The sequence below is a fragment of the Myodes glareolus genome, chromosome 19, assembly GCF_982192425.1.
Source record: "Myodes glareolus chromosome 19, mMyoGla1.1, whole genome shotgun sequence".
NCBI classification, from domain to species: Eukaryota; Metazoa; Chordata; class Mammalia; order Rodentia; family Cricetidae; genus Myodes; species Myodes glareolus.
The window spans coordinates 1,661,327-1,675,126 of record NC_142044.1 but is presented as its reverse complement, the minus strand read 5'-3'; the positions used below and the strand labels follow the sequence as shown (position 1 = coordinate 1,675,126).

General features: G+C 44.2%; 1 protein-coding gene across 1 annotated transcript in view; it reads left to right on the top strand.

Moving 5' to 3' along the window:
- Positions 1-13,800, top strand: part of Nipal2 (NIPA like domain containing 2) — a 104,595-nt gene that overhangs the window by 80,880 nt on the left and 9,915 nt on the right. Inside the window, exons 6-7 of the mRNA XM_048457260.3 lie at positions 5,048-5,144; positions 13,186-13,321. Of these exons, the coding sequence (XP_048313217.3) occupies positions 5,048-5,144; positions 13,186-13,321 (233 nt within the window). The remainder of the gene's footprint in view (positions 1-5,047; positions 5,145-13,185; positions 13,322-13,800) is intronic.

Here is a 13,800-nt window from a genome sequence, read left to right as displayed (position 1 = left end):
AATCCCTCTGAGAAACCTGTATCAGTGGCTAAAGGTAGTAGAGGAGCTTACGTTTCCTTGGTCCCATGTGTCCTGCTTGACCAAGGAGTTATAGAGCCATTCCTTGCGCAACACACCTGTTAATGTATTCTTTGCAGCCCACACAGGAAGTACAGCCCTAAGCCTCAATTACATCATGCTCTTTGGCAGGCTTGGTGGTGGCTGTTTTGCCCACCCAGACTTTCCAATAAACTACTCAAATTGAAACCTCTGTTCTGAACATAAAATCCCTCACACGGTAATCTACACAGTGCTCATTTTCTCTCCCCAAATCAGCAGTGGCGGGGGCCAAACCTATCATTTGAAGTAATTCTGTGCCCAATGCTGATTATTAAGTCTGCAGTTCTGACAAAGCTGATTCAACACCCACCATCTGGTGCTGTGAACCTGGAGGAAGAAAGCTGTGTTTTTATTAAACATTTCTCTTGTGAGATTCCTTTGCGCTGTCGTCTAGATGCAAACAACACTGTGTGCCTGCAGCAGGGGCGCTCCGTAGAGGACTCTGGCAGAGCAGGCAAAGCTTTGCACATTCTGCCCCTCACCCCTGCAGCAGCAGCCCCATGAGTGGGCACCATTGTCTTCTTTGCCTCCCAGAAAAGGAAACTGAGGCAGAGAGAGAGGTTCAGTAACTTGGCCAAAGTCAATATATACACATTCAGAGAGTCAGGACTCAAAGCCAAGGTTGTCTTTCTCTGGAGGGCACGCTCCAACACTTCACGGAAATGCAAGATCAGGGCAGCTGTCTACCAAGGATCAAAGTATCTACAGAGAACCTTGACAGACCCTATTTTTGTGAGACTCCCCCACCCCCAAAAAAGTCATCTGAATAACTCAGTTTTCAAGAAAGAAAAAGGGTGGGGCTGGAAAAATGGCTATGGTTTTGAGCATGTACTGCTCTTGCAAAGGACTTCAGTTTCTAGCACCCGCATCAGCTGATTAAACAACCACCACTAATTACAGCTCAGGAATCTAGTGCCCTCTCCTGACCTCCATAGGAACCCACACTCAAGTGTATACACACACGGGAGCGGGGAGAGAAAGAGAGAGAGATTAAAATTAAAAGTAAGTCTTTTTGAAAAAGAGAAATAAGAGATAAACTCAGTCTGGTGAAAGTCATCTGTTTTGACATGCCATCTCCTAGGCAGCCATGGATTCCTTATTAATAAATTAACAGGATAGCTAATACCATTAATTCTAATTAGATTCAAGAACCAATTAAGAACCCCCCCCAAGTGCCAAGCATGATGGTTCACATATTTAATCCCAGCACTCTGGAGGCAGAGGCAGGTGGATCTCTGTTAGTTCAAGACCAGCCTGGTCTATATGAGTCCTAGGCCAGTTAGGGTAATGGAGAGAGAAAGGGAAGAAAGAAGAGAGAGAGAGAGAGAGAGAGAGAGAGAGAGAGAGAGAGACTCCAAAACCAACTGTCTTAAGGTTTCTATTGCTGTGAAGAGACACCATGACCATGACAACTCTTATAAAGGAAAACATTTAATTGGGGCTGACTTACAGTTCAGAGGTTTAGTCCATTATTGTCATGGTAGGAAACATGACTGCATGCAGGCAGGCATTGTACTGGAGAAGGAGTTGAGGGTTCTATATCTTAATCCACAGGCAGCAGACAGAGACTGTGTGCCACACTGGGCATGGCTTGAGCATAGGAGACCTCAAAGCCCACCTCCACAGTGACACACTTCCTCCAACAAGGCCACTCCTCCTAATAGTGCCACTCCTTATGGGCCAAGCATTCAAATACATGAGTCTATGAGAGCCATTGCTATTCAAACCACCACACCAAATCAGAAAATTTATCTTGAAGACCATACCTTGGAAAAGACTTCAGGAACTGAAACTTGAATCAATTTCCTATGAATCCCATAACAAATCTTTACAAATTCAGTAGCAGGGAACAATGGAAATGAATTACCGTACTGGACCCTGAACTAGAGTCAAGACGCTGGCAGGCTCTGCTCCTTCCATAGCCTCCAGAGAGGACCCTGTATCTTCCTCTTCCTACAGGACCTTCCTCACCCTCTCCTAAACTGCCCTTCTTTGTGACAGCAGCGGTTCTGCTTTCAGGGTTTCACGGGATCATCTCCCATTTCAGGTCCATAACCTTAACCACAGCTGCAAAGCCCCAGTGCAATATGCCATGGTGTGAACAAATGTTCTGGGCATTTAGAACATGAACCTCTTTGGATGGGGTGGCATTATTCTGCATTCTGGGAGCTGTATTCTTCAACACGCCCCACAGACACAACAGGCCTCAGTTTGCTCACCCACAGAATGAAGATAATCGTTGAACCCACTTCCTCAGGTAGCTGGAAGGGTGGGTGAGTTGATACAAGGAGAGCCCCGAGAACAGTGCACACTGGGCTCCCAGGGGCAGTCGGCAATGAGGCTTCTCCGTGGGGTGCAGGAGCCCATAAGCCACAGCTGCCTGCCTAATTCAGAGAGAAGTGTAGAAAAGAATGAACATTCTTCAAGCTGCTTGAATATTTTATCCCTGGGAGCTGTGTGACCTCTTGGCACAAGGCAGAACCCAGTGCCACCATAGTCCTTCTGTAGATAATGAGAGCTCATGTTTTATTCATCTGAAGCCACAGAGATGGAATGCGAGGAGGGGAAAAAAATCTGCATGATTTTCAGAACTGGCTACAACTCTATATCCTACCTCACCAAAATTTAAAGTAGGCACGAAGCAGATGTTCCCTGCTCTGCTCCTGAGGGAGGGACCTCTGTCCCCGGTCATGAAGACAGCACGACAGTTACATTAGGTGAAGTGGATGCCTGCCCTGAGGGATGCTCAGCCAAGAAGGCCTTCCTGTTAAAGGTGGAAGGAGACAGAAACACCCAAGGCCACAAAGGGAGGACATAGGGAGCCTAGGGAGGACATAGGAGCTCTAGGGAGGACATAGGGAGCTCAAGGGAGGACATAGGAGCTCTAGGGAGGACAGAGGGGGCTCTGGGAAGGACATAGGGAGCCTAGGAAGGACATAGGGAGCTCTAGGGAGGACATAGGGAGCCTAGGGAGGACAGAGGGAGCTCTAGGGAGGACAGAGGGAGCTCAAGGGAGGACATAGGAGCTCTAGGGAGGACAGAGGGAGCTCTAGGGAGGACATAGGGAACACTAGGGAAGACATAGGGAACACTAGGGAGGACATAGGGAGTCTAGGGAGGACATAGGGAGCTCTAGGGAGGACATAGGGAGCTCTAGGGAGGACATAGGGAGCTCTAGGGAGGACATAGGGAGTTCTAGGGAGGACATAGGGAGCCTAGGGAGGACATAGGGAGCTCTAGGGAGGACATAGGGAGCCTAGGGAGGACATAGGGAACACTAGGGAGGACATAGGAGCTCTAGGGAGGACATAGGGAGCTCTAGGGAGGACATAGGAGCTCTAGGGAGGACATAGGGAACACTAGGGAGAACACAGGAAGCTCTAGGTAAGAGGAGTAGCTCTTGGACAGCTTTTGTAGAGCATCTTAGTTAATGACCTTGTAAATATTTCCTATACAGAAAAGTGTTAATAATTGACCTCATTTAGCAGGGGAAGCTGAAAGGATAATTTAATATTCCATATTATATGGAAAGTTTTCCGATTGAGAGAGATCTAGCCATGGCAGGATCTGGAGCCCAAACTGGAAGTTACAGTATTTAGAGAATGCTCTATAAGTAAATCTCAGGTCTGGAAGTAGTGAGGTCCTTAACTCAGTGATTTTTTTCAGTTTATTGGATATTAGGTCTGCTTGGCAGGCAAGCTGTTTGAAATAGATCTGTGAATTCCATAAATACTCGCTGAGTGACCAACTGTGCACTGGACACAGAGAGAGTGACAAACATAACAGAAAGAATTCCTACTTTCATTGAGCTGGCTTGGTCTGTCTGTAGTTGAGAAGACAGAGAAGAAACACACCAGCTGTTGGTAAAGAGGCCACAGTGACCTGAAGCCGGGCTGTGCAGGATGACAGGGTGGCTCTTACACATCAAGTAATCAGGAAAACCTCAGCGGCGGTGACGTTTCGGTTGAGAGAAAGGGACATCTGAGAAGAGCGAGGACCTAGATCAGTGCTCTCAGCCTTCCTAAAGCCATGACCCCCGTGACAGTGTGGTTCAACCTGAGGGCTTGAGAACCACTGTGCTAGCATGAGGGAGGGAGGCAAGGGAAGGAGGAAGAGAGAGGACAAGGGAGAGTAAGAGAACACGGGCCATCATGACTGGCACAGACTGGACCAGCTATGAGGTCTGTAGCAGAAGCTAAACTCTGTTACCCAGGAGAAAATTTGGTGTTTAATATACAAGGGGTGGAAAGCCATAAGAAATTCCAGCCAAAGAATGACTGGATCTAATTTCTATTTTCATTCCCAGTATCGATCTGCATGAATCTCATGCACAGCTGTTTCTTTTCTGAGTCTGATTTACTTATTTCTCTTAATGTAATATGATTTCTACCCATTTTCCCGCTTGCCCTTTGTAGCTAAATAGGATGTTTTAATATACCACATTTTATTTATTAATCCACAGCTTTAGAAAATTCTGGACTGCCAAATGGTAGAAGTGTTGAGAGGCAAGGGTAGAGTCAGACAAAGTGGAAGATGGCCTCAGCCTTGCAAGGAGATTGGTAGAGGGTAAAGGGGGTGAAGCTGGGGGCCCTGCAGTGGTGCGTGGCCGCAGAAAGACCTGGCAAGACGTGGGGAATCGAGACTTAAGCGGTTGTCCAATTTAGCACAGCATGGCTGCTCAGCGCACACAGGGACAAGGAACAGTTGGGCCAACGAGACCAGAATGGCAGTGGGGCTGGACCTAGAGAGCTGGTAGGTGGGCAGCATTCAAACTCTTTGGGAGGCTGGACTGAGGGTGTTGGTGCCGCCCTGAATTTACATTCAGCCCTGGGAACCGCAGTCACCCCAGCCTACAAGAGAACCATGGCAAATCCAAGCAGATGTTTGGGGCATCTTGTGGGCTATATAGAGTAACTTACACTTTTTTTAAAATCTGTTTCATTTTTAGATTTTAGAAATTGTAGTTTTCTGCATCCTTCTGTATTTTCATAAGAGGAAAGGATTGAAGCACCTTGTGATCCTGCTCACCCTGGTGGCACTCCTCGGTAAGGACCTGCTTCATGGTCTGAGTCTCTGGGCTGTGCCCAGTCAGGTGGTCAAAGGAAAATTCCCGGACACGCTATTCCCTTTCTCACTGTTTCTGTTTTCAACCTCTGACCCTCAAAAAGAAAATCCAAATTATACTTTGCATATCATTTCTCAGTTTATACATAGTTAATTCTTTTTAAAATATATTAAAGTTTTTCATCTGTTGATGATTTTTTTCCTCCCTGAAAAGTTGGGGATTTTTAAAGAGGATAATTGAAAATATTAAAAGGAAGAAACCAATGGACTCAATCTGGCACAGAACTTGCTTAACAAGTCTATCCTGTTTATGTTCTTAACTATAGTTAATATGAAACATAAATGTGAATAGCATGATTTTCGTAAATACTATATTTCTCTATATTTCTTTCCTTCTTAATTTACTTTTTGTCCCAGTGGCTCCTGGAAAAGTTTGGAACCTAATACTTAGATAACAACTGTATTCTCTGTACTTTTTTCTCAGACCCTTTCATCTCCAATCTCTCCTGATCTTTCTCATATACTTACATGCCAACACAAAGATCACTCACAGGCCGTTTTGAGTAATTTCCTCTTTATACTTTATTTAGAACTCTTCCTCCTTTGCCATAAGATGGACCAAACTTGATGGACTCAGCTGGCCTCACTGGGGCAGGTGCACATTATCTCACTAATGAGGCACTGGGCCCTCATCTCTCTGCCATGCTGGGGCAGGTACACCTCACCCCACTAACGAGATGCTGGGCCCTCACCTCTCCGTCTTATCAGTTAATCCTCTTCTCTGCATCAGAGGAGTTGTGTTTCTGACACTTTTAGAAACAATTATGCCCTACACAAAACACCATCTGCAGGTGTTTTAGAAGAAACGGGGAACTTTGAATTATTTTCAGAAGTAAATAAGAAAAAAGAAAACATACACCTTATAGAAAAAGAATGAAAATAAAAGAGACGTTGAAATAGGAACATAACAGAATTAAGATCAGGTTGTGAGCATAAATGTAGACGAAACCAGTTTTCCAAAAGGAAGATTTTAAAATTGGACTTCAAAGAAACTCTCAGAGTAATTTTCAAAATGGTTCTGAATTGGATTCAGTCCATGCGCCTGGGAACAACAGCTCTGTGTGGATTACTGAAATAGCCACACATACTCGCCATCTTCTAGAATGAGTCCTTCCCAAGCTCCCTCCTTCTCAGGTCTCTGCACCTGCCATGATTAGCACTCAGTACTAGAGCAAGAACCTCCTTCGGGACCAGCTCCGTGTCTGATCAGCCTTGCTAGATGTGAAATGAGCGTATAAACATGCATACCTTGTCTAGAACTGTGTAACATATGCCTAAAGTAGAAGAAAGCAGGTGTCGTGTTTTACTAAGTTAAAATCGGGCAGAGGACATTAAATGTGACAAACAGGAGCAATCTGATAAGAGCCTAGTCTAGGGCTGGAGAGATGGCTCAGTGGTTAAGAGTACTGGTTCCTCTCCCAGAGGTCCTGAGTTCAATTCCCAGCAACCACATGGTGGCTCACAACCATCTGTAATGAGATCTGGTGCCCTCTTCTGGCCTGCAGGCAGACACACAGGCAGAACATTGTATACATAATAAATAAATCTTTTTTTTTTAAAAAAAAAAAAGAGTCTAGTCTAGCTGGGCACAGTGACACCACCTTTAATCCTAGCACTTGGGAGGCAAGTGGATTCAAAGCAAGCTTGGTGTGCATAATGGGTTCACAAACAGCTGAGACTACATAGTGAGACCCTGGGTAGAAGAAAAAGAAGGAAAAGGAGGAAGAGGGGTGGGGAGGAGAAAGAAAAAGAGTCTAGCCCAGAGGTGCATCATGTTGAACATGCAATGGAAAGAAAAATCTCAGAAAGGCACACTTACAGAATGGTAAGAGGCATAGGAGACTTCTGTCTGCTCATGGGAGACAAATAGATAGACAAATGTTTTGAAACAGAAGATTTGAATACTTAGTGTTGAACTAGACCATCTACTACTGGACGCTATCTCCTGAAAACAGAGAGTTCCTCCTTCTGTGTGCTACGCTATTTACAAATGCAGACTTTATAATGAGCTACCAAAATGTCCTTGGTACGTTCCAGAAAGCTGAAACAGGACAAATCACATTCACAGTGAAATAAAAATAGAAAATAATTACAAAACTGATACTTATAAAATCCTGGAAGCATTAACAGTGCTCCAACTGCAATCGCACAAACTGCGATCCCAGGTTTAATTGCAGCACAAAGATTCAAGATCATGGTGAAAATAGTTAATTTTAAAACCTACAATTGTTGATTAATACCGTGGTCATAGGAAATTATTGCTAGTCACTAGTGACTTTCACAAGAAAAAGGAGTTACAAAAGCCGTGGGGAAACTTGAAAAACATGTATTGTTGTATGAAATGGAAACACAGCACACAGTGTGCTTCCCTGCACATGTTAGAAGCACAAATGAACCGCTGCAGAGATGGCTCAGTGGTTAGGAACATAGGCTGCTCTACCAGAGGACCTGGGCTTAGTCCCAGCACCCACATGGTGGCTTATAACCATCTGTAACTCCATTTTCAAAAGATCAGATGCAGTCTTCTGGCTTTTTCAGGCATCAGGCATGTAAGTAGGACACAGACATACATGCAGACATAATGCCCATACTCATAAAATTAAAATAGAAATAAACAAGTATGCACACACGAGGCAAAGTTGGAGGTGAGTGAGAGCGAGTGGACGTGCATGGGCAGTTTTGCTGATCTAATATATTGATTGTGTGGCAGATCAAAACGTCTGTAATCCTATACTTTAGATATGCATGCAGGAGAATCTGGAGTTCAAGGCCAGATTCAGCTACATACTTGAGCTTGAGGTCAAATACGAGCTACACAAGACCCTATCTTTAAAAAAAATATTTAAGAAAAAAAGGAGGGAAGGAAAAGAGAGGGGGAGGGGGATGAGAAGAGAAGGGAAACAAAGGGGCTTCCAATGAGTAGCGGGCTTGCCTGTATCTTCTGACATCATTTCTTACACACACACACATACACCCACACATACACACACACACACACACATGCACACACACATACACACACACATGCACACACACATACACCCACACATACACACACACATGCACACACACATACACACACACACACACACTTTTAATGTTTTTTCCTTTCACTGAAAATAGATTTTTTTTAACACAATACATCCTGACTGCTGTTTCCCCTCCCTCTATGCCTCCCAGTTCCTCCCCACCTCCCTTCCCATCTGAATCATCTCCCCTTCTGCCTCTCATTAGAAAACAAACAGGCTTTTAAGGGATAATAATACAATAAGATTAATAAAGTAAAATATAATAAACGAATACAAAAACTAACACATCAGAATTGGACAAAACCAAGCAGAAGGAAAAGAGCCCAGTGGAAGGCACAAGAAAGTGAGACTCACTGGTTCCGGAATCCCATAGGACACTAAACTGGAAGGCTTCTATGCAGAGGACCTGGTGCCGACCTGTGTAGACCCCGTGGGTGCTGCTGCAGTCTCTGTGAGTTCTAATGTGCTGTGATCATGTTGATTGACAGGGCCTTGTTTTCTTGGTGTCCTTCATCCCCTCCGACTCTCACACTCTTCCTGCCTCCTCTTATACAGGGTTCTCTGAGCCCTGATCCATTTAGGGCTTAGTGTTCCTAGATCTCTTTTTCTCTGCATAATCTCTGGCTGTGGGTCTCTGTATTTGTTCCATCTGCTGCAGGAGGAAGCTTCTCTGATGTTGGCTGAGCAAGGCATTGATCTGTGAGTAGAGAAGAATGTCATTAGGAGTCATTTTGTTGCTACTTTTATTTTAGACCAGTAGCATCTGGTTTTACCCTTGTGACTCCAAGCTATCTATCCTTGGCTCAGTCACCCAAGCAGTGTTGGGTATGGATTCCATCTCGTGGAGTGGGCCTCAAGTCAAATCAGATATTGGTTGGTTGCTCACACTGTTGTTGATTGGTTACCATCACCCTAGCATACCTTGCCGGCAGGACACTATCACACTAGATCAGAAGGTCTGTGGCTGGCTTGGTGTTTATATTTCTTTTGGTATTGTGCAGAGTCCCTTCCTGTGCCAACGATGCTAGCATGTAGCTCTGTACAGGCACCAGCTCAACTTCTCCATGTTCAACGCGTTGTGTAGGTGTTGTCTTCAGCAATGGGGAGCTGTCACTTGTGGAGAGAAACCTGTAGTCTTGGTAACATCCTGGGTTGTTTAGGAATTCCTATGGAACCCCTTTGGCCAACAACTCAACTAGGTGTAACCCAATCCCAAGACTGGAAGCTTCATTTGATGACAAGAGATGGGCAGTTGGGGCTCTGTCTCTGATTTCATTTAGGTCATCTTCACATGTATGTATTTTAGGAAGCTTCTACTGTACTAGATTTCCATCCTACCCCTCAAATTTTAGATACTTTAATTATAAATTGACAATGTATAGCCATATAAATTTATGGGGTAAAGGAGCATTATGGTTTATGAACACTATTGTAACTATCACACCACTAATTAATATATCCATCACCATGAACATTGACCATTTGTGTGTGTGTGTGTGTGTGTGTGTGTGTGTGTGTATTGACAGCATTTAAATTGTATTTTCCTAGAAATTTTTGAATGCAAATGAAATCTCAGGATATATCTAGTGAGGTCTTTCAGTTGTTTTGGCATGGTTGAGGTTTTGAGTTCTGTTGCACAATGTGTGAGTTTTGTTAATGACAATCTGTGACCTCCTTCCTTTAAAAAACAAAAACTGAAGCCTCTGTGCACCATCCTCCCAAGGGTCAGAATGCTGGAGGATCCAGAAAGCTCACCCTATTTTTAGCACACTCCAGTTGTCAAAGCACAAACAACTGAAATATTGAAGGCTTTGATTAGGAGACGTTAATCTAGTATCTAGCCACCCAGAAATCCTTAGAAAGGGATAAAGAACTAAGTGTTAAACAGAGAGAGACAGACATCAAATCAGGGATGAGCAGGGAGCTGGAGAGTGTGTTGTAGCAATGACAGGAGTATGTGTTTATGGTCAGCAATTAAGAAAATAGAGAGAAATAGAATGGCAACAATGAAGTGTGTCGTGAAGACTGACACCGTGTGACAGCGTGACTCCGTCCTCCGAGGCTGTCTGTGAGGCTCGTGTCAGAAGCTCACACAACAGCTGTCAGTGGTGATTCCCCTCCAGGTGATTTTCCCCAGAAATAGGCAGAGTGATGGACAGATCTGTGTTCAGGAAAACTCACCGCAGCCTCATTTTAATGAAAGGGAAATAAAGGATGCAGTCTAAATATCCAAAAATAGGAAACTGTCAAAATAAATTATACACCTCAAACAAAGGCGTTCTTGACAGCTGATAAAAGCCTTTAGAATACTTCACGGCATAGAAGATACTTAATGGTGGTGGGAAATGGTTCCTACGTGGAGTGAACTGTCTGAGTCTTGGGCTGTGATCCATTCTTCCTTGGAGAAAGGAAAATATTGGTGTGCCCAAATGTTAGAAATGTCTTGAGGATGAGTCCTGAGATGGTAGCTGAGGGCTGGAGAGATGGCTCAGCAGCTAAGAGCACGGCTGCCCTTCCAGAGGACCTAGGTTCAATTCTCAGCACCCACCGGGCAGCTCACACCTGTCTGTAACTCCTGTTCCAGGGATCCTGACACCCTCACACAGACAAATATGCAGACAAAACACCAATGAACATAAAATAAAAAGTAAATTATAAAAAAAGATGACAATTGATTTGGGGGGATTTTTTTAAGACAGACTTTCTCTGTGTATCCTTGGCTGTCCTGCAACTCACTCTGTAGACCAGGCTGGCCCTGAACTCACAGAGATTCGCCTGCCTCTGCCTCCAGAGTGCTGGGATCGAAAGAGTAGCGTTTGATTTTTATTTTCCTTTCCAAGCTTTTCCGCATTTTCTAATTTTTAAATGAGCATGTATGCTTTTATAGATATTTTAATTTAAGTTAATATCATACCCCCAGTATTACAGATCACAGCTGATGGTATCATTATGGTGTTTCCAGTCATCTTTCCTTGCACACGTAGGTCTCTAATGTACAATACATTAATACTCTGTCACAATTTTTAATTTCAAAGTGTCGGAATTTGGAATTTTAACCTATTCTTCTTACCAGTCACCTGCCACTTGCCCTCCAAAAATAGCAAAAATATGTAATTTGTAGTGGTTGGTACCAGCCTAGAATAACATAAAGAGTTGCAAAGGTAACAGTTATTCATACTTCCAAAATATGCTCAACTATAGAATTTGGTAGTTTCTTTAGCAGTTTTCTAAAGAATTCTAGTTTGTTTAGTTTTTTTTGTTGTTGTTATTGTCTTGTTTTGGGTTTTTTTTCTTTTGCCTGCTTGAGTTTAACTTGAATTATGCAGTAGTTAAACTAGCTGGCCTCTAAGGTCCTCTGTAACCCTGAGGTTCTAAGGTGATTAGAACAATGTATTCAGTTCCTTCTCTGTTAACCGCCCCCCTATAAGACATGGCTGGCCAGACAACGTGACTGTAGCCACTCTGTGCTCCAGTTCCCGAGGAAGTTGGGGTCCCTGAGGAGTGCAGCAGACTTAACCACCAAGTGACAAACAAATAAGTATGCAGAGCTTAAAATCGTAGATTACCTACGGTCCGACTGGTGTCGTTGTCCGTCGTACGTGGCAAAGCAGGTCAAAAGACTCTTCTGGTTGGAGATGGAGTTGCATCCAGGTTATAAGACCTCCTGGCCCGGATTGGGGATTCACTTTAGAATTTGCCTCCTAATTTAATTAATTTTAGTAATTGAATGAAAATGCTTAGCTTGGAAGTGTGCCCTAGTACTCTTCAAATTATAGTGGGTCTTCAGATTTTGGAAAACAAAATTATGGAGGGTTGTTACCTACTTTAAACATATGCTCTATATGTTTTATGTGATCTTTTTAAAAGCTCAAAAGGAAAGCATTCTGATATATTGTGACCATGTAGACCAACAGTCATACAGTATTACTTCTCTTTCATATGCCTTTGACTTGTAATTACTTGATTTCATGTAAAAAATTTTGTGAATTTTCTTTTTTACGTGTGATGTATCTGTGCTCATTAGCCTTGCTCCTCTGGACACGTGTGACAACCTGAGGGTGTCTCTACATCTACTCCAACCCTGGCAGTGTGGTTACAGATGCACACAGCTACAATACTGACGTTTGTTCTGGGGAGTCCTGCTCAGGTCCTGTATTTACACTTTACCTGCTGAGCCATCTCCTCAGCCCCTACTGGAGAATTTTCTATGGGTTTCAGCTAAAGTATGAAATTGTTCAAAGGATCTGAGACAGACAAAAGGCTCTGGATTCTATAGAAATGTGAGAAGAAAATACACACTGTGTTGGCAATCCATTTTGTAGCCTGTTTTCCTTAATTGATCTCTGGAACCTATGAAAAGTCTGTTCCCACCAGAGTCCCCTCCTCAGTGCAGAGAATCAGAAGATGCTGCTATGTAAATGTCACGTTTATGGGTTAGTCTGAGAAATGAGCCCTTGGTTCTGGTCCTGGTTCTCTTTATTGTTCTTGTCAGAACGTACAGGGCGTCCACTAACAAAGCCTCAGTGAACTCAGGCTGCCCAGTGAGTGGCCTTTTGCTTCTTATCTTCTTGCCTCTGCAGCTTTGCTCTCTCCACACAGTTCGACATTTCCCCTGACGGCTGCACAGGCACCCTGACCTGCTGCTTCCCTTCATGGCTTTCGCCTTTCACATCCGTTAGTCCATCCTGTAGTCTCCATGGCCGTCTCCCATCGGGGCTGGAAAGTGGGCACCTTGCTGCAGAAGTAGAAGGACCCACGGTGGACACAGCAGTGTGCACAGCAGAGCCCTGCGTGTGTCCACCCCGCCACACACCCTCCCAAACACCATCCTGAAAGCATCGTTGGCACGTTTGCCACTCCAGCAAGTAAACTTAAGACGTGTACCTGTGCATCTGTCTCGAATACGTATTTTATTTGTGTTTTTGTCTTCCAGCCTCACTGACTGTGATTTCAGTGAAAGCGGTCTCAGGCATGATCACTCTCTCTGTGACGGGGAAAATGCAGCTGACTTACGCCATCTTCTACATCATGCTTGTCATCATGATAGCCTCTTGTGTTTTCCAAGTCAAGTAAGTCAGCGCCGACAAACTCAACAGCCTCTCTGTGTTCCCGCACTTCTCCATGCACTGGCTTAGCTGATAATTAAAATGAAATACGGCGGTCTCCCAAGAGACGGGACCTCCGGCTTATCCACAGCCAGCCTAGCATGCCTCACTTTCTTCTTCCACCAGTGATTACTTTGTACTAAGAACGGCCTCCGCGGCTTGCCCATTCTAAAGTGAGGCCGCGATCCAGCTGAGTGCGCCTGATGCTTCCCTGATGCTCTTCTGCTTGTAATTAATACCGATCGTACACAGGTTGTCATTAGCAATAAATCAAAGGGGCAGGTCCACATCCAGGGTTTCATTCTAAATATAGGAAATACATGAACCCTTCACCCCCGTCTCTTAGCTCATGCTCATTAATTGCCCAGAGATGGACAAAACCAGACGTTTGGCCCGGAGGAAAACCCTTTCCCCAGAACTTTGCATCTTTGGCCAGAATTTCC